Source organism: Platalea leucorodia (genome assembly GCF_965183815.1).
Source record: "Platalea leucorodia genome assembly, chromosome: 2".
NCBI lineage: Eukaryota > Metazoa > Chordata > Aves > Pelecaniformes > Threskiornithidae > Platalea > Platalea leucorodia.
Genome location: NC_138824.1, coordinates 67491926 through 67516368, shown reverse-complemented (window position 1 = coordinate 67516368; position 24443 = coordinate 67491926). Strand labels below are relative to the sequence as shown.

The 24443-nt window shown below is 40.7% G+C and overlaps 1 protein-coding gene across 4 annotated transcripts in view; it reads left to right on the top strand.

Annotated features, from left to right (window-relative positions):
• Positions 1-4505: 4505 nt before the first annotated feature.
• The window catches only part of GCC2 (GRIP and coiled-coil domain containing 2), a gene marked incomplete at its 5' end in the record, with an annotated part of 34662 nt that continues 14724 nt past the window's right edge, over positions 4506-24443 (top strand). For 2 of the 4 annotated variants that reach the window (XM_082337780.1, XM_082337781.1), the window contains 15 exons: positions 4527-4607; positions 9620-9682; positions 10367-10451; positions 11535-11602; positions 12432-12536; positions 13336-15822; positions 16497-16566; positions 17288-17388; positions 17469-17567; positions 19523-19642; positions 21047-21211; positions 21592-21696; positions 22737-22899; positions 23453-23553; positions 23681-23758. In XM_082337780.1, the coding sequence (XP_082193906.1) occupies positions 4602-4607; positions 9620-9682; positions 10367-10451; positions 11535-11602; positions 12432-12536; positions 13336-15822; positions 16497-16566; positions 17288-17388; positions 17469-17567; positions 19523-19642; positions 21047-21211; positions 21592-21696; positions 22737-22899; positions 23453-23553; positions 23681-23758 (3816 nt within the window). Of the gene's footprint in view, positions 4608-9619; positions 9683-10366; positions 10452-11534; positions 11603-12431; positions 12537-13335; positions 15823-16496; positions 16567-17287; positions 17389-17468; positions 17568-19522; positions 19643-21046; positions 21212-21591; positions 21697-22736; positions 22900-23452; positions 23554-23680; positions 23759-24443 lie in introns of all 4 variants that reach the window. The other 2 variants (XM_082337778.1, XM_082337779.1) reach the window with 2 other exon arrangements.

Sequence of the window (24443 nt, the reverse complement as noted above, 5' to 3'; positions counted from 1 at the left end):
TCACCTCTAACAGATGTTTGACAATCAGTGTTGATTAATACACGTTAACCGCTTACATGGTTCTGTTTTGTAGCTCTGCATTAAAACTACCAAAACAAATCCTCCCGCAGGAATGAATTCCTGCTTTGATACAGACTTTTTAATAGGAACTGCTGTATTAATTCTAAGGTAGTCATGATCATCCTTTAGCTCAATTGTTGATAGCAACTAGAGGAGCCATTTTACTTTCACAGGGAATGCAACCCTTTACGACACAGAATGGAAGAAGCACTGAGCTTCAGAAAATTAAAGGGACAGAGAAGGGAGCTGTTCTGTCTTCTTAGCTAGCATTCAAAGACAGAAGGACACTGCTTTTTTTTGCACTAATTTTACTGTAGATGGACTGCTTCATGTTTGGATTGAAAATCACTGTTTCTCCAGTCAGGAAACAAACCGTGGACAGGAAGTAGTTTTTATTTAATTTGTCCTATGCATACAGGATATGGATATCCTATCCTATAATATATACATTATATTTTTTTATAATGATTTATGACAACATGTTCACAAATAGCCTTATCTTTACAACAAGGTTAATTATTAATTCTGGAATTTTCCAGAGGTGCATTAACATTATATTTTAAGCCTGGACTGAAGCTTCCATTTCCCTCACGTCCTCAATGTGTGATGCAAGCCCCGTCTCAGTGTAGGCTGAAGGTGAGCCTAGAGGCACATTGAGAGAGAAAGTTAAGCCCTTCATACTCATGGGATGCAACCAAACTGTGCTGCCAGACTAAAAGCCATGGGCTTAGGCTGGATGACAAGGCTCTGCCTGCCCTCCAGACCAAGCACAGACTTAGGCACTGCGTAGGTGGACCAGGAATGTTGTCATGCAGCAATGTCCCATGATTAATGTTGAAGAGGCAAACTACTCATAGATTATTTTGCAGAAGGGCTTCGACATAGCCTGCTGCAAGGGCAGTTGGTATTTATCAGCAATGTGAGCTCAGACTGCCGTTAGGACTGTGTGAAGGTCCATAGTTGAATTATAGCGATCTACCATGACCATGGAGACAGAAAGATTATGTGAAAAGCAAGCCACACTGGGTCCTGCTCTGGTACAGGCAATATAGGTATAGGTAGAGTCTTAGGTTAGACATCTACAAATGAAGGTAACTAATTTTTTGTTTTTTAATTGTTAAAATTGGGCCTCTTGATTCACAGTAACTTGTTAGTGTGCCAATAACCCTCACTCATCTATATTTGCTACTATCTCTGTGTGCAGTTAAAAGGGCTTTCATGTCCTGTTAACAATGGAACAGTCTTTTATAGCCAGACCCAACCCTAAGTGCTCAAACAAAATGTTAGTTTCCTTGTTTCAGTTTCCCGCTAATCTTCCAACAGGCTCGGTGGGCTTTGCAGATGAGTAATAGAACACCAAATTTCTTACCTTTCAGTTTCCTATTGCAATTTAAGACCAGAATTAAGGACTACGTATACAATTTCTTTTTTTAATACCTAAACAAATCCTTCACATACAAAGTAGTTTTGAGATAAATACAAAGGATGCTACTGCCCTTGCATCTTATTTACTCATATAAACATTCAGATTAGCCTCCACTTTTACACTTTCTTAACATTTTCACTGTACCTGTAGCTTCTATCATTCCACTCCAGTGGGAACCTACTGAACCTGAACCCAACCCAACAAAATGGCCACAGTCAGCCAAAGAATTTACAGTTCATTTGCATGGGGCAGGGAGAATACTTTAAGTTTCCAAAGAAGAATAGTTAACATACTCTAAATTCATACCCTGCCTTCCTTTAGACTAATTTGGCATGTAGAAAAGCTATAAAAGTAGCTCAAAGCAAGAATGCTGACTGGCCCAGCACGGTTCACAAACAAAAGAGTTTGTCATCTTCAGAACCTGTTGGAAAGGCAGATTCTACAGTGGCAAGTATTTAAAGCATCAGCTCTTGTATGCTGGAAACAAATTCCACAGTTGCAAAATTACAGTAATTTTCTCATTCTGTGCCCTTTCAGAAAATTCATGCAGGTCGAATAATTTCAATGACAGTGAACAAGCATTTGTACCCTGCCTTGATGTAAGGGCTAATCACAGCCCTGTGGGACTTGGCTTCTCAACAAAAGCAGGATTTAGTTTGTTTTGCTCTGTTCCAACACATCTCATAAATATCTTTGCAATCTTGTTTTACATAAACAATGTTATTTAAAAAGATGAACTAATTATCTTTTACAAAGATAATGAAATCATAGAATATATGGAGCATATAAATTATCCTTGTTTTTCCCACTTATCTTGTCTCAGATTAGCTGCATGCAATATATATCAATTTAGTGGCTCCTTCCGGATAGGTAAGACATACAATCATAAACTGTTTAAGAAAATTATGTAAGACTATTGCAGGTACGAATCAACATTTTTTCCCACAAAACATGGAGCATCTTGTACTTTATCGTAACAAGTTGAAACAATCAAAACTCAAAATCCTCAATCTTTTTTTCTTCTATTTATTCTAGAAACTTTTTTAATTCTTCTACCATTCCCTAACCAGGATGCTTCGCAATTGCTGTTGCGATTCAAGACCAGAATGAGAGACTGTCAAGACAATCTCAGTTGTAAAATATACCTAAATTCTGTTGCACAAAATGGAGGGGGGCGGGAGGGGAGAATTGGCCTGTCTCTGCCAAATACATAGCTCACAGGAGCAGGGAACTATATCAGGGGCCGAATGCTCTCTAGCCAGAATCCGTTTCAGAAAGCCGGCGATGAGTGAGCCGGTAGTTCGCTGTCTTCAGTACAAACACTTCTGAAAATCCTTCGTGTGTCTGTCTTGGATGATCTCCAAAATCAATTTCCTCATAGGCTAAGTCATGAGATTACCCATGAGTTGAATCATAATATGTATTTTCTGGGGATAGGAGGAAAGAACAAACTTACATGAAACATTGTTTTCTCTGGGGTTTTCCAAAAAAGACGGTGAGCTTTCCTACAGTGCTCTCTCCAGACGTCCAACTTCAATCGGAGACTGACCTGGAAGGACAAAGCAGTGCAGTATGGCATAGTTCAGGGTCAAAAACTTTTGCCACAGGATAGTTTTGGAAGGACTGTATCTAGAAAATTCTTGAAGTTGTGTGAAACCCCCATGTTATACCATGGCAGTGCAGGTGTAGGTACCCAGTTCAAAGTCTCCCAGGGTGGATGGGGAGAGAAAGATTTAATGTTTAGTGCCCTGTAGGGCTTCTAAAGAGTATAAGAATAGAAGTGATGGAAAAACAGCTTCTTGCAATTTGGTTAGCGAGATCTGTTCCTTGCCAGCAACCTCTGTGAAAGCATGGAACCATATGCTCCTGCTGCAGTTGTGTACCTGCATATATTACAATATACAATAAATATATATAATGTACAGTGAATGCATTAGGGGAAAAAAAAAAACACACAAGAAAATAATTTCTGAGGTACATGTGAAGAACTTCTCTGCCTTTTGTCACTATTTGTCATTTTAATTTTAAAAGAAGAATGACAATAAGCAGACTTGGGAAAATGCGCATTCTTCTTCCAAGAGCAGCATTTTGACTAATATGACTCTTTTTTTAATAAAATAATAGATACTCTCTCATGACACCATAATTAATTCAGTGATATTCAATATTTATCTGGTGAACTGTGAATAGAATAACATGCCTAGATTGTTTCTCCCAGGCAACTTCTCATTAAAAATCAATTAATTATCACAAAATGTCAAAAATAATTCCAGGCACTATCAAAGTGCATGCATGATTACAATCAAAAATGTGTGCACTTTAAAGTAGGTATTGCTCCCCTCAAACACCTACCCAAATGGCCACAAAAATGACTCTTAATGAAAAAAAACCGAACTACAAGCCATAATACCTAGCTTCTGCTATTTGCTGTGGCACAGTCCTTCACATCCGACGTTTGATAAATAACTTAATCACTCTGTGCTTCTATCGAGGTGTCAAAAACAGGATGCTAAATCCTTAAGTACCTGCCTGAGCACATAGCTGTTCACTTCATACTCTCCTTACGGTGACAGTGAGGGACAGACTTGCCTAATAACAGGCTCCCGCACCCTAATGAGCCCTCGCAGCAGAGCGTACCCCTGAGGAGCCCTTCAGCAATAGGAACCGGTGGGGTGCAGCCGTGTTGCAGCCGTACCCCTTCCCCTGTGTCGTTTTTATTAGACGGAGAGCGCCCGGCTGGCAGCGCTACCCGCACCTCCTGCCTTACGCCACCCCTCAGGTCGGTTTTGCCGCCGAAGCAGCCCAGGCGCAGCACAAACCCCGCCAGGCGCCGGGGCTTGGCCGGGCGGTACTGTCGCCCGCCCTTCCCGCACGGCCCCCGCTCCTCCGCGCGCCTGAGGCGTTCAACGGCCAGCGCCGCGTGCCAGGGGGCGGGGCCGGGGGCGGCCCCCCAGGGGGCGGGGCTCAGGTGACGAACGTTGTCTCACCCTCAGCCGCGCTGCGTTACCGGCGTGCGGGGATGACGGAGGCGGAAGTGGGTCGGGGAGGATGTAGCGGCGCTGACAGCGGCTGCGGCGCCGCGATCTCCCCGCCCCTGCAGCCCGCCGGCCCCGCCATGGAGGTAACGGGGCGGCCGGGGAGGAGGGGAGCCGTCGGGGACGGGATCCGTTGCCGGGGGCGGGCGGGAGGGAGGGGGGGCGCGCGCGTGACCTTGGGCTGCCGGACGCGGGGCGGGGGCGGGGCGGGGGGAGTTGCGCACCCTCTCCCCCTCCGCGCGCAGCCCCTCCGCGCGCCTCCAGCGGCCGTTGGCGGGCGGCTGCCGCCAGCCGCCGGGGCGGCCGCGCCTGGCGGGCGGCGCCGCTCGCCTCAGGGCCCGCCGCCGGCTGCTGACCGGGGCCAGCCGCGGGGCCGCTGCGCGCCCCTTCGCCTCCTCCCCCGCCCGCCCCCGGGGGCGGTGCAGTCTCGCCGGGGCTGGGCCGGGGGTGAGGGTGGGAATGGGCGCTCTGGCCCTGCCCTGCGGCGTTGTGAGCGCCGGTGCGGGCTTCAGGTTGCTTCCTGCTCCTGCTAGGTGGGGATGTCAGCCTGTTTGCTCGGGCTGGGGGAGGTCAGCCGGTGCTGGCTCAACATACAGTGAACGCGTTGAGTGGTTACTCTTTAAAAGTACCCACGAGTGAACAAGCATTCCTTTTCTGCTGAGGTGACCTGATGTGTTAACAGTACTCCAGCTATGAAACACCTACCAACACAAGCAAACAAAATCACTGAAGTGTATGTATCTAGTGTAGCTTTCATAACCACCAAGGCAAAGCCAAAGGCAACGCTGAAGAGTTTAAAACTCATACATGAAATCGGCTTTCCTGGTAGTTTCTGAGCTGTGCACGTTCTAACTGTGCCTCTGCTGAAGCGATCGCAACTCAAAATGTGTTTTGATGCGACTTGGTGTGATTACAGTCGGCGATGTCTGAAAGTTGCACGCTGCTCGGAAAATCACTGTTCATAATGGTCATTACTCCCACAGTTCACATCAAAGATTGATATATTGCATTTATACATCGGTTAGGCTTTCTAAGAATGTGTTTAGCTTTGCAAAAGTAAGGGATAGATGGCAATTAAAGTACACAGAACATGCTAAACTGTGGCCTGGAAGCACCTTAGTGTACATAAAGTAGGCTTTAAAATAAGTGTGTGTGTATGTGTATATATATATGTCAGTGAGGTATGGAAGCATACCCTGTTTTCAGAATGGTGGAACAGAAACTTGAGAATCGTAGAATCATAGAATCGTCAAGGTTGGAAAAGACCCTTAAGATCATCAAGTCCAACCATTAACCTATCACTGCCAAGTCCATCTATACCATGTCTTCAAGCACCATATCTATCCGTTCTTTAAACACCTCCAGGGATGGAGATTCAACCACTTCCCTGGGCAGCCTGTTCCAATGTTTGACCACCCTTTCGGTGAAGAAGTTTTTCCTAATATCTAACCTAAACCTCCCCTGGCGCAGCTTGAGGCCATTTCCTCTCGTTCTATCACTCGTTACTAGGGAGAAGAGACCGACCCCCACTTCGCTACAGCCTCTTTTCAGGTAGTTGTAGAGAGCAATAAGGTCTCCCCTCAGCCTGCTCTTCTCCAGACTAAACCCCAGTTCCCTCAGCCACTCCTCATAAGACTTGTGCTCCAGACCCTTCACCAACTTCGTTGCCCTACTCTGGACACGCTCCAGCACCTCGATGTCCTTCTTGTAGTGAGGGGCCCAAAACTGGACACAGTACTCAAAGTGCAGCCTCACCAGTGCTGAGTACAGGGGCACTATCACCTCCCTGGTCCTGCTGACCACACTATTTGTGATACAAGCCAGGATGCCATTGGCCTTCTTGGCCACCTAAGCACACTGCTGGCTCACGTTCAGGCGGCTGTCAACCAACAGCCCCAGGTCCTTTTCCTTTGGGCAGCTCTCCAGCCACTCCTCCCCCAGCCTGTAGCGTTGCATGGGGTTGTTGTGACCCAAGTGCAGGACCCGGCACTTAGCTTTGTTGAATCACATACAGTTGGTCCTGGCCCAACAATCCAGCCTGTCCAGGTCCCTCTGTAGGGCCTTTCTACCCTCCAGCAGATTGGCACTTCCACCCAACTTGGTGTCATCTGCAAACTTACTGAGGGTGCATTCAATCCCCTCGTCCAGATCATGAATAAAGATATCGAACAGGACCAGCCCCAGTACTGAGCCCTGGGGAACACCACTCGTGACCGGCCGCCAACTGGATTTGACTCCATTCACCACCACTCTCTGGGCTCGGCCGTCCAGCCAGTTTTTAACCCAGCGCAGAGTGCACTTATCCAAGCTGTGAGCAGCCAGCTTCTCCAGCAGAATGCTGTGGGAGACAGTGTCAAAGGCCTTACTAAAGTCCAAGTAGACAACATCCACCGCCTTCCCCTCATCCACTACGCGGGTCACCTTCTCATAGAAGGAGACCAGGTTAGTGAAGCAGGACCTCCCTTTCATAAACCCATGCTGGCTGAGCCTGATCCCCCCGTTATCCCGCACGTGCCGCATAATGGCACTCAAGATGATCTGCTCCATGACCTTCCTCAGCACCGAGGTCAGGCTGACAGGCCTGTAGTTCCCCAGATCCTCCTTCCGACCCTTCTTGTAGAGGGGCGTCACATTTGCTAACTTCCAGTCATCTGGGACCTCCCCGGTTGACCAGGACTGCTGATAAATGATGGAAAGTGGCTTGGCAAGCTCCTCTGCCAGCTCCCTCAGTATCCTCAGGTGGATCCCATCTGGGCCCATGGACTTGTGCGCATCCAGGTGGAGGAGCAGGTCAGTGCCTGCCACCTCTTTGACAACTGGGACTTCACTCTGCATCCTATCTCCATCTCCCATCTCAGGGGCCTGAAAACCCCGAGGATGACCAGTCTGACTATTAAAGACTGAGGCAAAGAAGGCATTAAGTACCTCTGCCTTCTCCTCATCCTTCGTGGCAACGTTACCTTCTGCATCCAACAAAGGACGGAGATTCTCCCTGGCCCGCCTTTTGTCACTGATATATTTGTAAAAACTTTTATTGTTGTCTTTAACGGTGGTGGCCAGTTTAAGTTCCAGCTGGGCCTTTGCCTTTCTGATCTTCTCCCTGCATATCCTCACAACATCCTTGTAGTCCCCCTGAGTCGCCTGCCCCTTCTTCCAAAGGCGGTAGGCTCTCCTTTTTTTCCTGAGTTCTAGACAAAGCTCTCTGTTCAGCCAGGCCGGTCTTCTCCCCCGCCTGCTCAACTTGCGGCACAGGGGGACGGCCTGCTCCTGCGCCTTTGAGACTTCCTCCTTTGAGATTTCCTCCTTGAATAACGGAGGGATCCCTGTGGGATTCAGTGTTGTGCGTGGAAGCCTACTTACTATCTGCTGGCTCACAGCTCGGATGCACCTAACCAATGAAAAGTTTAGGGTTTTTGAGTAACCATCTTCCTTGTCGTTCTTCTAATTCAAACATGTGAAGCCCTCTGCACGAGCTGCTTGTGGTTTCTGTTACCAGAAGAGCAAAACTGAATGCATCGTCTCACATGACACGTGGTTCTGCCTCTGTGCATATTAGCCTAAAGGAGAGTAAAAGTAATGTGTAGATTCATCTGACCTTGCTGTAGTATAGAGAGATATGTGCTCTCATTTTCTAAACAGTACATACAATTTGTTGTACTTAATTATACTGTGTAAGCATGCTGCCTGTAGTGACAGTGTTTTGCTAATTGCAGTGCTGAAATATTAAGAATGTAAATGTTGACAAAGTTTTGTGTACCAAGAAAATCTGAAACTTAAACTTCATAGCTTTTTTTTTAAAAAAATGCTGTATTTATGTTTAATGGGCACATTATTTTCTAAAAGTTCGCTGTTGCCATCTCAAAAAAACCCTCTAGCCCATGTGGTGCAGAGGGAGATAACTGTAACCGCCTCTGTCCTTGGTCCGTACTTGAACTCATATTTCTAATGATGGCCTTTCTTGTTATCTGTATCAGCTGTTCTCTCTAAATGTTAGTTGGTGTTAGTCAGTGATTCTTCATTCTTGTAGTGCTTAGATCCAGTTTGGTTTTTCCTTAGTTTCTATTATAAGGGGGTTTTTGTCAGAATAAAGAGAGTAGCAAAATTAAAATGAAGGCACGTGTATATACACACATGTAGATATATAAAAATACAAATATTTATATGTACAACTCCACTTTTATACACAGACGCACACACACAATAGTATGAAGGAAAAAGCAGGTAAACGTCAAAGCTTGGAAATGCTACCCTTAAGATATTGGAAGTGTCTGTTCCATTTTCCTTTGCCCCATCTTAGTTATGTATGTTTCCTCATGTTTCCAAGTATAGGTAACCATATCTCATATAAACCAGTGCAAAGTAACATAGAGTCTCCCAGATTAGATCTGTGGAAGTTTACAGTAGAAGGCATTATGCACGGATGTTAGGAATAGAGAGCCCAGAATCTGCAGTTTTTTTGAAGTATATTTGTCAGGCCAGCACTTTTAGTGCTAATCAGTGTGTTAAAAAAAAAAAAAAAAAGTGAGGGAGTGTTATATTTTGTTCGAAAGGTCCCTGGCTTCACAGACTCTTTTCAAATACATTTGTTAGGCTGACAATTTTAATGATAACCAGTGTGTTTAAGAAAGAAAGAAAAAAAAGTTGAGGGGTATGTGTGGTTCAAAAGTTCCCAAAGTTTGATTTAACTGCTACTCTACAAGGTTTTTTTGTTCATGCCTTTTTTTTAATGAGTCTTTTAAGAACAAGATAGTGAGTCACACCTTTGTAACCTCTTGTAAATAAAATGATTTTTCAGTACTGTATCAATTCTAGATCCCAGTTCAGTAGTGGAATCATAAGATCATACTGGTTTGGAAATCAGGGGTTTTCTATTCTGCTGTTGTATTGGACTAATCACAATAGACCTCTATCGATTTACTCCCCACCCCGCCCCCCCCCCATGATCTTTCTGACTAGTTCTACAAAAATATTTCTGATTTTTTTCTTGAGCTCCCAGTATATTCAGTTATTCTCAGTGTTTGCAAACTTTCCGTTAGTTCCTTCGGTAGCCTAAATTAAAAAGTTCAGTTATTGCAGACTGTGCTTTATTTTATTGTAGGTACAAGATGCTGGGCAAGAGGTGGTGGCATCTTCTGTCACGCCAGGATCAGGCAAATCAAAGGTAATCAGACCTCACAAATCTAATTTATTTGGATAGCAGTAGTTGAAAGGGTTACAGCTTAGCATGCAAGTTACAGCTTAGCATTCCTAAGCTATAGGAAGACATAAAGGTATTTTTAAACAGTTTCCTGTCTTCTAGATTTCTTGAAAAATTGATTCACAAACAGTAGACTAAGGTGTTTTGGAAAACGTGGGGAAAAAAAAAAGTCTCTTATTGGTATGTTCACTTCCTGTTATAATACTTGATAAAATCTAGTAGCATCTAGTTCTGGCAGTGGTCTGTTTCATAATGTACACAGACTTCTTTGCATATGTGGGAAGTAAACTTAAGTAATGTCAATGTTAGGTCAGTATGCTAGTTTCAAAACATTGTTCAACTTGTATTACTGAATTGTAACCCTTCCCAACCAACTTTTCCTTTCTAACTGATGCTGCCCAGTTGTGTGCTCTAGAATGATTTTGGTAAAGTACAGAATTAGGAGTAGTTTCTGTTATTGCACCTGAAGTAACAGAATTGGATAACAGAACAGCAGTAACTTGGACTGTTATTGTTCTTGCACGTGTGGTAAGACAGTTTCTTGCCCTAAAATTTAGCTTCTTGGAAGTCATATGCTAAAATATCCTTTTTTTCTGTTTACCTCTGGGTTAGAGGAAGCTGGTTTCTGTAATATGTATTTTTTTACAGCTGGACACATTGCCCAAAGAAGATCTCATCAAGTTTGCAAAAAAGCAAGTGATGCTTATACAGAAAGTGAAGTCAAGATGTACAGGTACCTTACTGGAAAGAGAACAATTTCTGACTTAATGCTTGGTACTATCTGACTTTTCCTGATATCACTGCATATTTTTGCTAGGTAGATTTAAGTTCTAGGCAAATATCCTCGATTTTTTTTCTGCGATTTTACTATTTGTTGTGGGAGCATAAGGACTGAAGTCCTTAGAGCAAGGGAGGGAAGAAAAAGAAGCGTTGCTTTTGTCAGGTGTTACATTAATTTTGACCTGGCAGAGTGGCAGGATGGAATAATGTAGCTTGTGCAAGAGTTGAAGTGGGACTTGTCATTGTCTGTTCCCCTTATCAGTTGCAGGGATACCTGTTGCTTTTCAGGAAGCAGGTGGGAGGGGGAGTGTCTCTGATAGATTTTGCATAATTAGTACTGTTGTAGAGTATAGTGGCGTCTTTAAAATAGCTATTTTATATTTGATCATTTGCTGCTTTAACAAGAAATCATAAAATATACCAAACAAAATACTGTGTTAACCACCTAAAAGTATCCTGTGTAAATCTGTGCTGTCATGTGCTGTCCCTCTCCTCTCTGCTGTCCCTTTTCCTGCAGTGGCCCAGTACTTGGACTGGTGTCACTTCCCCTTGTTCGGAGTTACAGTTATGCTGCCTGCTGGTAGCTGCCCTGTGAAACAATAAGGATAGGGATGGGCTATACTAGGCTTTTACTCAGTGGGGTTATTCATAAGATCTTGTTCTTCTACCTGCTGCCTATTTTTAGAGAACCAGTAGGAACTGAATTATCTTTTCTCTGGCTTAAATTGATCATGAAATAGAAGGTAAGACAATCATCAAAAAAACTTCTATCTATCTGTTGTTGCTCCACCCAAACAAGGAAGCTTTGCTTCCTCAGGAAACCATGCTACATGTCAGGGCTGGAGAAGTAGTACTGAATGTTTGTTCTCTTTCCAATAGCCCTTTATATCACTCAGTAACAAAACAAAACTGATGAAGTAAAAGACATCTCTGATTTGAATAGGAGTGTTGTTATGCACTGGATTTACTAGTAATTTGCTACTGTGATGGAGCATCAATTTATGCTGTGAAATTTCTATACTTCTTTTTTTTTAAGAACTGGAGAAAGAGATTGAAGAACTCAGATCTAAAGCAGCTACTGGAGGAGCTGATGATATTATTCAGGTAGGAGTACGAAATGGGTTTCTAATTTATGACATAATGTTAGCTGAAATAAATCTACAGAAATAATTTGTGGTAAATAGTAAATAGCTTTAAAACTGTTATTCGAATTGAATGTAATCAATTTTCAGGAATTCAAGACACTTTTTAAAACCTGTTTTTTCCTCCTCCCCCCACATCCTTAGTCCACTTTTCAGAAAACACTACCAGTTCTGTGAGGAATAGTAGAGAATAGTACAATTTCCTCAGCAAGGCTTTTTCCTTGTGTAGTTGGTTAGACAGGCTTTTGTTTATTTTAGAATGACCACTGTGGGAAGACTTCAGCCATTTAGAAGACTTCTGAGACAGTCATTTGATGAGATCAGAAACACATAATTAAAGTTGCATGTCACAAGAAATACTTTTAGGAAAGTAACTGGAATTTTTTTTAAGTGGCAAGAACATTTGTCTTTCTCAAAGTAAGGGTCACAGACAGCATATGAAAGTGAAGGTTGGTAGTGAGGAGGAATTTATCAACTGGAAACTTGTTTTTAATAATTTGGATGGAGATTTCTTTTCTACAGAAGGGGAGCTCTCTCCCCCACCTGGTGATAAAAAAACAGCTGATCAGAAATATGATTTTGAACAGAACCTATTACTCAGCATCATTGTTTTAGTCTTCCTATTCCATATCTCATATTTGGGTTGAAAGTAATTTTCAAAATCAGACTGTTCTGTTTAAGTGACCAAAAAAGTCATGACCAATATGTGATTTCCTACGGTCTGCAAAAATTGTTCATGCTTCCATTGTTAAGAAACCCTTCTTTCAGTGATCTTTTTCCCTTAAAATTAGGCTCTCACAGAAAGACTGGATGTTGTACTTCTGGAAAAAGCTGAAAGTCAGCAGCAGTGCGTAGCTCTGAAAAAAGAAAATATTCAAAGAAAGCAAGAAGCAGAGGTACTGAAATGAGCAATAGAACATTACTAAAATATTTCAGAACTACGTTTACCTTTGTGTTCTGGTTTTCCTTGTTGCATATTTCACTTTCATTTTAATCTTTTCCTTCACTTACCTGTGTTCTGTTGTACCTTAAAAAAAAAAATCTAAAGGCTTCATATGTTAAAGCATATTTTCTCTGTACCCCCTGATTTATAGTTTTTCTAGGCCTGACAATAAATACAAAATTCTTATATGCACTGACTACATCCACAGCTGTTCAAAAAGAATTCAGTCTGTGCATTAGTAGCCTACATATGCGATGGCTTCAATCAGTCAGTTCTTTCCATGGGAAATATGAGGTTTACATTCAGATATTCATAGGAAGGAGCCTGTCAGCCAAGGCCTCTAAATTATGTCAGTAATCTCAATTAATAATAAAATGAAGAGTTAATTGATTGCAATTGATGAACATTGTTATATTCCAGATACTTGAATTTGATGCACTAAAAGTAATTTGGTCTTTAATACATTATCAGAATAGTTGCTAAAGCTGAAATCTGTCATGACCATTTTGTGAAATTACGCTGGTAAACATGATTTAAGACTTAGTTTTCCTTTCTTATTCTGAAAACGTTTTTGTACTCTCTGCAGTGTCTTCTGAATTGAATTGTCCTAACATAGTTAGATATTTTTAAATAATTATAGCAATTTTTAAAACTAAGGGCTCCTAAATCTTCTTATTCATTATTGTAAAGGGTTTGTTTGGAAATTCTGTGTGCTAAGTTACCAGTATTTAATAACTTGCATGTTTCTTTAGGCTGCAGTGGCTAAGACAGAAGAATTGCAGAAGCAACTGGAGCAATCAAGTATTGACTCTCTAAAAGAAATAAAAGCTCTGAAGAGTGAATTAGCAAATGCACAATGCAAACACAATGAGGACTTAACAAAGCTGAAAACAGAATTAGAGGAACAAGTGAAGAAACAAATGGGGCTGGTGGAACAGATTGAATGTCATAGTGATAGTCAAAAAGAAGTTAAAAGATTACAAGATGATGTTCAAAGAATTAAATCTTCTTATGAGGAGCAAATTTTGTGTCTGAGCAAGCAGTTGGAAACTGTGAATGAAGACAAAAACAAAGAAGTGACGAATCTGCAAGAAACTATTAAAAGCAACTCTCAGTGTTACTATAATGAAATCAATAATCTGAATGAAGAACTTAAAAAATTAAAAATTGCCCATCAGGAAGAGGTGTCAGAATTGATGCATCAGCTTGAAATATCATCTAAAGAAAATGAAGAAAAGCAAAATCAGATAAATCAGTTACAGCACAATTTGGCAGAGGAGGGCTTAATAAAAGAGAAAAATGCAAAGGATGAAATGTGTGCTCATGCTGACCAGCATGAATATGACTTGGAGCAGCACAGAGAAGTCTTAAATAAAAATGTAGAAAGCAAGGTAGATGTTGTAGATACACAAGAACCTTGTGTAGAAGCAAAAATGGAAGAAAAGGTTAGGCACCTGGAGCATAGCTTAGAAGAGCTCCAGTCCCAACATAGCATATTAAAAGATGAGTTAACTTACATGAGTAATGTTAAACTAAAACTGGAAGAGGAAATCCATCACATAAAGGATGAGTACTTTCATGAGCGAGAAGACTTGGACTTTAAGATAAATGAATTGCAGCTTACTAAAGAAGATTACTGTTGTGTAATTGAAAAACTGAAATTGGAGCTTCAAGCAGCGAGACAGCACTGTGAAACCGCTGTAAAAGAGCATAAGTTAGAAACTCAAGCTCTGAAGGAGCAACATGAGAGAGAAATTTCTGAACTAAATGAAACTTTATTATCTGGTTCTGAAAGAGAAAATATGGCATTAGTTTTTGAAATACAGGCACTTAGAGAACAACTTGAAAAGCTAACTCAGGAGAAAGAAGAAGCAGTGTCCAATTACAACAGCCTGAGAGAGACAATGGAAACTCTACAGACTGAGCTAGGGGAATCTGCTGGAAAAATCAGCCAGGAGTTTGAATCAATGAGACAACAGCAAGCTTCTGATGTCAGTGAACTGCAACAGAAACTCCGAGCTGCTTTCAATGAAAAGGATGTTCTTCTTGAAACTGTGAATCGTCTCCAGGAAGAAACAGAAAAAATGTCATCTAATCTGCTAGAGATGGAAGAACTTAAATGTAAAATTGTTAGTCTTCAGGAGGAGAATAACATAATAACAAGCTCCATCGACCAAAAAGATACTGCTATGAAAGAACTGGAAGAGAAGATCATTGCTCTTACTGATCAAAACAAGGATATTTTAAATGAATTAAAATGCTTGGGTGAAGAGAGAGAAACCCTTCAGGAAAGGTGCAAGCAAGAACACAGAAAAGTTCAGGAACTTCAGCAAGAAGTAGATGTTGCTAACCAGCACAATAGCGACCTGAAGAAAAAGGTGGAGGAATTAACAGAGAGACTGAACAAAGCTTTAACTAGGAAGAGTGAAAATGCTCAAACGCTAGAGCAACTGGAAAACCAGATTGAATCTCTGGTGCGTGAAAGAGAGAAACTTTCATCTGAAGCGTATACTCTTCGTGAGGAAAATAAGAAAATCATTCAGGAAAAAGATGAATTAAGTGAAGAGCTGGAAAAGATTACATCTGAAAAAGATGGTTGGTTAGTGTTGAAAGAGCAGTCTGAAAACTTAGAAAAGAAACTACAAATGATGACTGCAGAAAAAGACCATATATCAACATTACTTGAAAGTGAACAAATGCACAGATCCCTTGTAAGAGCTCAGCTGTGCCATTTACTTGAGCAAGTGGGGTCCAGCATTTCAGATTCTAATGAAGAATATGATTCTCTTAACTTGTTACAAATTGCAAATGAATGCTTGGCAAAAATGAAAGAGCAGCAGTGCCTTGCTTTACAGAATGAGGAGAAAGTTCTTCATTTGCAGCGGGAAGTTGAGAGGCTAGAGGAAGAAAATGCAACTCAATATGCAGAACATAGATCCCTGATTCAGGATTTTGAAAAAGAAAAGGATCTCTTGAGAGAAGAATTGGAAGGAGTGTCATCTGAAAAAGAAGCACTTCAACATGATGTCCAGGAGCTGAGGAATGCCAGTGAAAAAACAAGGATTGAAAATCAAGATCTTTTAGCTAATATTGAAGAGATGACTCAAAAACTTGCTTTTTATGAAAGTCAAATACAAGAACAGCAAAAAGGATCGGAAAAACAAGACGACTTAAATTTCATTCTGGAACAAAAGGAAACTGAACTTAGAAATGTGAAAGACGAACTGAGTTCTCTAAAGGTTATATTTTGTTATTGAAGTATACAGACTAAACCTCTAAAGTCTTCAGAATTAAGGTTCAAAAAATACTTTCAATTCTCTCTTTTTTTTTTTCTTGGCCTCAAAGTGAGTTTCCCTGCTAGAAAGCACATGTTTCTGAGTTTCCCAGCACCTCAGAATCCCCTTCCTCCCCCCAGGAAAAAAACCAAGCAAACAAAACCAATCATAATGCTATTTTGACAGAAGTTGTTTGTACTTGAACCTCTCTTCTATCAATACCCCCCAAAGCGATCATTTAACTAGATGAACTAACTGACCTCTTAATCTTTCACCTCTAACTTTCTATGACTCCATCTCAAAACTCCTGCTTGATCTGCATTAGCTGCTCCTAACTTAAGGTCCTGGAATTGATGGTTATGTAAAACTGACAGCTGTAGAATTAATGGTCTCCCATTTTTTTTGTCCTCAGACAGGATGGAAAGCAGCTGTTAAAAGGTTGGAATGTTAAAAGCATAAGTATGTTTTTCAGTTACCAAGCTGATGTGAAATTGCACGAAGTCTTTATAGACTTTCTTGGTAGTAAGAACATAGACGCAGTCCAGCTGTAGCTGAATCTGCTGGTGGCTTGATAGGGAAAAAACAGATATCACAAAGAAATTTTTGTAATACTTCTTCTATCTTTGTTTATAATACAGAATTTAATGGAGACATTGACTGAGAAAACTGATCAACAGTCTTCAGCAGCAGAGTTTCAAGAAAAAATTGGTATCTTTCTCGCTGTTCTCTTATTGTAAACAGTTTGGGGTTTTCGGATTGTTAGTTTTTCTTTCCCTGCATAATTGTCCTGTATTTCCTACAAGCTAAGGAAGGTGGGGAAGTAGATATCAGTGCAACTTCCTACAATATTCCTTCCATTAGGAATTTAAAATATTGTTAGCAATCTTAAGTTGGTTATCATTTGATATTTCTTAAGGTTTTTTTCTTCCTGTGTACATTTGGCTACAGTGCAGTGGATTTCATCTTTGTTTTTTAAATACGGGAAATAATTGTGTCAATAAGAATCCCTAAGGCTGCCAAGAGGAGAGGAAAGCAACACTTTCCCAAAACTACTGTTGCCTCATTGCAGTTATCCCAGTTCATTAGAAAGAAAAAGGTTCCGAGTTGTTACAGCTGTATGTAGAAGTAGACAGGAATACGGCTTTTAACGTTAACTGTGATGGAAGCCTCTGGAACAGGGAAAGATTGTCCCTAAGCTGCCTGTGTGGCTTGATGTTTTAGCTTCAGATTAAATTTCAATGCTTAACTGAATGAAACATTTGACCATCCATCCCCCCCACCCCCCCCCCCACCCCCCCCCCCCCCGCTTTATATTTTGTTTTGTTTCAAAGTCATGCTGGTATTTGTGTTCTAAGTGAATTTAATTTCATTTCATTTCTTGGGGGAGAGGGGAGGCGTATTTTTTCACTTCCTTATTTATTTATTTTAGGAAGGCTGGAAAAAGAATCTGCAGAAAAAGGAGAGAAGCTAAATAAAATTAAGGTTGTTGCTGTGAAAGCAAAGAAAGAATTAGATGCCAGCCGAAAAGAGGTACTCTGACTGCTTCTTAATACGAAGAAAATTCTGCATGTGGCATTCTGTTTTAATGACACACACTTCTTTGTAATAAGATGCAGACTCTGAGGGAAGAATTGGAGTTGGTTCGTTTGGAAAAAGATCAGTTGTCTGCTTCAATGAAAGATGTCATTCAAGGAGCTGAAAGCTATAAGGTAAGAGTAGTACTTACAAAAGACAGTTAACTGTCAGAAAACACTTTGCTTTTGAAGCCTAGCCTGGATATATATTGCTATTTACTTGCACAAGTACGTCTGGCAAAAGAAATTACGTTGGTGCAGTTGAGTACCCATATCAAGAAATGTAAGGTTCTACTAACAGAACTGTGCAGCTGCTGTCAGAAGAAAGAAAGCATTTCCTTTCTTCTGGATGGTATTTTTAAACCTTTTAAATCTAGTATCATATGTATCAAACAATGTGTTGCTGAGGCAAAACAGAAATCCTTATGAATTCTTCAAAGCACATTAAATTGGGGATCCGTTAGAAAGTCCTTAAGTGATAAAGACATAAACTAACAATTCCTTGGGAGCGGGTCCTCTTGGAGCACATCTCTGGGCACATGAAGCAGAAGCAGGTGACTGGGGACAGTCAGCATCGATTCACCAAGGGTAAATGGTGTCTGATTAATCTGATTGCCTGCCATGATAAAACAGTTGGATTTGTGGATGAAAGGAGAACAGTGGATGTCACTTTATCTTGACTTTAGGAAGGCTTTTGATGCTCTCTCACAGTACTCTTGTATCCACACTAGGACATTACAGTCTAAATGGGTAAACAACTGAATGGGTGCTTAAAAAATAAAAAAAATAGTTGCATGGTTGGGCTCAGAGAGTAGCAATTAATGGCTTGTACTAGATGCCAGTAGCAAATGGGGTACCAAAGGGGTCTATGCTGGGACCTATCCTGTTTAACTTTTAACAATGACCTGGAGAAGCTGATGGAGTACACATTCATCAGGTTGTCAGCTTATTTCTAGTTGGGAACAGTCAGTAGACTTGAGAGCAGGGCTTCCATTCAGAGAGTCCTAGACAGGTGTGAGGAATGGGCTGACAGAAACCTTTTTAAGTTCAGCAAAGACAGATGCAAACTCCTTGATACAAGCTGGGGACCATGTGGTTGCTGAAAAGAATTTCAGGGTTTTGGTAGGCAGTGCATTGAGAATGAGAAAACTGCATTCTGGTACCAAAGGTGGCCACAGCATCCTGGGCTGACAGGAGTACAGCTAGTAGGTCAAGGGAAGTCATTATCTCTCTTTGGTCGGCATTCCCATGAAGGTGAAGGGTCTAGAGAACAAGTCCTGTGAGGAGCAGCTGAGGGAACTGGGTTTTTTTAGCCTGGAGAAGAGGAGGCTCAGGGGAGACCTTATTACTCTCTACAGCTACCTGAAAGGAGGTTGTAGTGAGGTGGGGGCTGGTCTCTTCTTCCAAGTAACAAGCGATAGGACAAGAGGAAACTGCCTCAAGTTGTACCAGGGCAGGTTTAGATTGGATATGAGGAAAAATTTCTTCACTGAAAGGGTTGTCAAGCATTGGCACAGGCTTCCCAGGGAAGTGGTTGATTCACCGTCCCTGGAGGTATTTAAAAGATGTGTATACGTGGTGCTTAGGGACATAGTTTAGTGGTGGACTTGGCAGTGTTAGGTTTACAGTTGGACTTGATTTTAAGGCTCTTTTCCAACCTAAATGATTTTGTGATTCTTTGAGAGTAGTCCTAAATTGAGAGATTCCAACTGGATACATGGATAAATATTTTTACCCTATGAGGATGATCAAGCTTTGGAACAGGTTGCCCAGAGGTGTAGTGCCATCTCCATCCTTGGAGGCAGTCCTTGGAAAGACCCGACTGGACAAAGCTCTGAGAACCTGGTCTAATCTCACCACTGACCCTGGTTTAAGCAGGAGGTTGATTGTAGACCTCCTGAGGTCTCTTCCAACCTGAATTATTCTAGAATTTTGTGAACTGAAAAGGGTTTCTCCCAGAGCCTGTAATGGAATGATAGCTTTAATTTCATTCTGGTATTTCTGATGTTGCAGTGAGTGTCTGAGGTATGGAATGTGCTTATGCAATGTATATTGTAAAAAATGATGGGTTTGTGTTTGTATGTGTTAAGAACCTTTTGATGGAATACGATAAGCAAGGAGAACAGCTGGATTCTGAAAAAGGCAGAGCAAATGATCTTGAACGTCAGATAGATGACCTCACAAGACAGCTACAGGTGTCATCCCAGCAGGTCAGTTCTGTATGTCTGTCTGATCTATTGATAATTACACTAAAAATTATTTTACCTATTGAGCTTAAGTTTTATTCATCTGATTGTTACTATATATAGTTTCATAACCTAAGTGCATTTTGGATAGTGACTTGAAATTCAGGGATTTTTTTCAGCAGCTGATATCTTATCTGGGCCATGACAAAGGCAAATACATATAGAATGTCTGGCCTTTTCAATAGAAAGGGTTTCATTTACCCCAGGTCAACTCACAGAAAAGAGCAGGTGGTCAACTCTGGCTTCGGTTAGACACACAACTCCGCTGCCTGTACCAGATATAAAAACAAAATATCAAATTTGCACTGTTTCTGACTTCACACCTATACTTCTCATGAAGTACAGTAACCTTTAAGTGTTCCGTTGTTTTTCTTCTGTTTCTTAGACAAAATTTGGTTTTGTTATTTAATCAACAGTGTTTAAACATACTAGATTAATTGTGGGTTTTTGCATCTTTCACAAGGATGAGACTTCAGGATACATTGTGGAGTACTATAGTGGCATTCAGAAGTCTAAGATGGTAATTAAGCAGCTGTGAGACACATTTTTGCAAAGCTAACTGAAAAGGGTTTGGGATTTAGGATTTAAACTCCCAGTCCCCATACATAATTACACTGAAGATCCACCTAGGCCACTGTTTCCTTATAAATGGAAGCTAGTAGTGAATAGCATAGGAAGATATGGCAAATAGTAGCATATATGCTGCTGATTATGGAGGCGTTGATTTATTCAAGTTTGTTACAAAGTATTTTGTAAATAAAAGCACTGTTTAGGTAACTGGCAGCTTCTTTCACTTGTACTTCATTCTTAATCTGCATAATAGAGACTGAGATAAAACACTGAAGATTTCAAAATTAAATCTGTTAAAATCATTGCAAAAATAGCCCAGATGCAGGAGGAGTTCTTACTATGTACTGATGTGATCTCATTGAAGGCTTGGTGGTGCTGCAGTTAAATCTTTTTAGGAATCAATGGTATGATCATTTATTTATAAATACAGCAGCAGCTGTATTTGAAGTGGGGCAATAAGTACTCAAACCTTGCCTATTATTGTGGGAGGAAGGTGATTCTTGCAGAAAGCATACATGTTGGGATATTGTTTTCAGATTTCTTGTAATTCTAGCCATCTTACAGAAAGCTGGGCAAATGAACTGAACAAAATAATCAAATTGTACTAGTGACTGTAATTTGGCCTATTTCTTAATCTGGTTTAAAACAAGATGGACAAGACTCATCTGTAGGAGTGCTGTTTGTAAGGGAGTTGGATAGAAATCGGTGTTTGTTTTTTAAATATAAACAGTATCTTATCTGTCAAAGTCACACGCAAATTCAGCTGATGTTTTTATCTTTCCACTATGATCATTTCAGCATGATCAGTTACACTCTGCTAATGAAGACCTCCTGGCTCGTATTGAAACACTGCAACATAATGCTAAGCTGCTGGAAGCTCAGATACTGGAGATACAAAGAGCCAAAGCAAAGGCTGACAAAGAACTAGAAGCTGAAAAGCTTCTAAAAGAACAGAAGACAAAGGTAGTATTCTGTAGAGATGGCGAATGGGCTGAAGCATTACTTTCACTGGATGTGGCTTCTGTTAGAAGTTTGTAAACTGTGGTTTTACAGGACAAGTTCCATGCTTTCCCTTCTTGTTACTTGACTCGGTCTTTTTTGAAGGCTTGGTCTGTTCATTGAAAGAACTTTGCAAGACAGTCACATAGAGTAGATTGGGGATTGTTACAGAATGTGAAAAACACTTCATAATCTTCTGGGTTATTCTTTGGTTCCAAGTGATTTCCTAAAAAAAAAAAAAAAAATTATCTTCATGCAACCTAAATGTGTGTGTGTAAGTGTAAATAGATGCTGACATCTATTTTGAAATTGGACTGCATAATTGAGAAGTATTTAAATTTCAGGAATATAGTGGTGCTCTCCGAGAAATGGAGGAGCTTCAGATGCAACTTCAGAAGGAAAAGAAACATCTGCAGAAGACTATGCAAGAATTAGAGCTGGCCAGAAAGGTAGAGTTGCTGTTCATGTTAGTGCTTAATGGATCTGATCTGAATTCTCTCAGTGCCAGGAGGCACACAAGGCGCGAACATCATTCTTCCACTTCGATCGGTCTGCGGCTGCGTGCTCTGGAGTCCCAAGGGCCACAGCGCAGTCTTCTGTCAGTTTTTTCCTCAAGACATGACCGATCCAGTTCCATCTCCTCCTCCTCACTTCATTACTGATTTTCTCCATCTCCGAGTTGATGCTCGTCGTTTCTGCAACTTTTTATTTTTTTTTTTTCCCGGGAGGAGGTAGTTGGCCTCCTGCCCAACCCCCATGACTTGGAGGGCCAGTGGTTTTTCTGTCAGGGTGGCCTTCCCTTAGGCTGCGTTGGTTCGCGGCACCTTCTTCAATTTTATCCGGTGCACCCTCCAGAGAGGGATCCCCTATCCACCACCCAGGGGATGCGCCTTCTAGCCGTGCAGCCCCAGCCGAAGGGTGCTTAATGGACTACCAAGGATTTTGGCCCATCTTGCTGGGATGGATACCTCCCTTTCTGTTCTGAGGATTTTAAATCCCAAGGTTTGCAAAAGGAAAAACATGAGGGTTTTTACCCCTGGTTTTGTGTTTGGAGAGCTGATGTGTGCTTTTGGGTTTGTTTTATTTTTTTTTTTGTTTTGTTTATTTGTTTGTTTTAGCTTGGGTTATGTGGCCTGTCATAAGTAGAAATAGCAATAGAATACAGATGCCTGGAGCACTTTTATGGTGCACTACTCAGAAGCTGCCCTTGTTGTAAGGACTGAAGATGATAGAAACTAATATCTGCAAAATACCTACTGGTAAAAATGTTAAAACTAGCAACAGGTTTTTCAAAGCTTCTGGTTCTTATTTGAAAACAGATGATTTACTGAGGATATGGAAACCTGATGAATGAGTGTTGCTTGTAGGTATGGATCATTATAAAGTTTTTGTTAGATGGGCAATATAGTTCTTTAATATAATTTAAAAAAAAAATTCTTAGCAACCAAGGCAGATTGTAAGCTGTAACTTCATTGTGAGTAATTTGCAGGATGCTCAAAAGAGTACTCTGATGGATATGGAAATAGCAGATTATGAAAGGCTAGTAAAAGAACTTAATCAGAAGATTACTGATAAAGACAGCAGAATAGAAGATCTCGAGCAAGAGACGGGGATTCAGAAACAGAAGCAAGAGACCCTACAGGAAGAAATAAGTGAGTAAACTATAAACAGCAAGAATTTCTATGGTATAGTTAGTAATGGTAAAAAACACAATTCACAAACAACTCAAGTCGATGAGTGAGAGTAAAGTTTGCAGGGAATACTAAACAGTTACGTAGTCAAAAGTACTTTTCCATGAAGGAAACTTTACTAGGTTATCAGTCACTTGATGCTGTATTCATCAAATAAGAGCCAAATTGCCTGCCTGATAAACTGTGTTTCGTACCTGATTAAGTTAATCGTAAGTTCTGGAAGTTGGTGACTGACAGGGGTTTTCATTCTGACATACCACACTCATAAAACTTTACTAGTTAGCATGTGGTTAAAAATTTCATTTCTTCCTATCCTTATCTGTAAGTCTTAAAACAATTTCATTTATTTGAAGATCTTTGTGATACTTGGAAATAGGATACTAAATTTACTGTAAGCTACTTGTTTGCAGTTCTTAAGAAATCTGCCAGAATTTGCTTAAATATTTTCCAGTATTTTTAAGGAAATATAGAAGGGGAAGTTTCCTTTGCATATAACTGCTGTTTTCTGCATTAGAGTCACTTCAGTCAACTATGCAACAGGATGAGGAAAGAAATGCCAAGATAAAACAACTCCTGGTGAAAACCAAAAAAGAACTGGCTGATTCAAAACAAGCTGTAAGTCCAGATGTTAATGACTCTGTATTCCATTTTTAAACTAACTTTTAAGAAATGGGCTGGTAGCTGAATTATTAAATTGCTGAGGTTTGGGTTTTTTTAATAACCAGATAATTTTATCATGCAGGAAAATGACCATCTAATGTTGCAGGCATCATTAAAAGGGGAACTGGAAGCAAGTCAACAGCAAGTGGAAGCCTATAAGGCAAGAAACTTCATTTCTTTCTTAGTATAAGGTTCCTTATTTAAGTAATAAGAGTGTGATTTGTACTGGGCAGATGGAATATAGGCTGAAGAATGAAAATGTGTTTTTTATTACTAGGTTACTGGTTCTTTTTCTTAAATGAGTTTTGTCTGTTTGCTGCTTTCCCCAAGTATTTCCCCTGTGATGTTCTTTAAACAGGCTTACCCTTTCTTGTTCCTCTCTCCTTTCCCTTTCCACCAAAAGAGAACACTGCATAATTTGAAGCTTCTAACTGGGATACATTTTAAAATAATTTCTTTAAAAATGGAAGTTGCTCAGTTTAAAAACAAAAAAATGCAACATGGTCAGCAAAAATCTTAGTGTTGTCCATCTGTATAAATCTTGTTGGTTGGGCAGAATAGGAATTGAATGTAATGAAAGGTAGCAGGGAAGGGAGAGGGGTTGGCTTTCTTAAATGCTGCCACCCCACCACTGTAATTTTATCTTCAATTCTCTCTTTAAACAGCATAATATATTTTTTTGGTTAAGTACATGGTAACCCTATTTTTTATTCTATTTTTATTGGATTTTAATTTTATATTTACCAGTTCTGTGCAGGAGTTACTGTAGTAGAATACTATGTGCTCTGTGGCACAGCCCCTTGGAGAGCGGAAAAAAAACTTTGTCATAGTGAAGTTTTCAACTG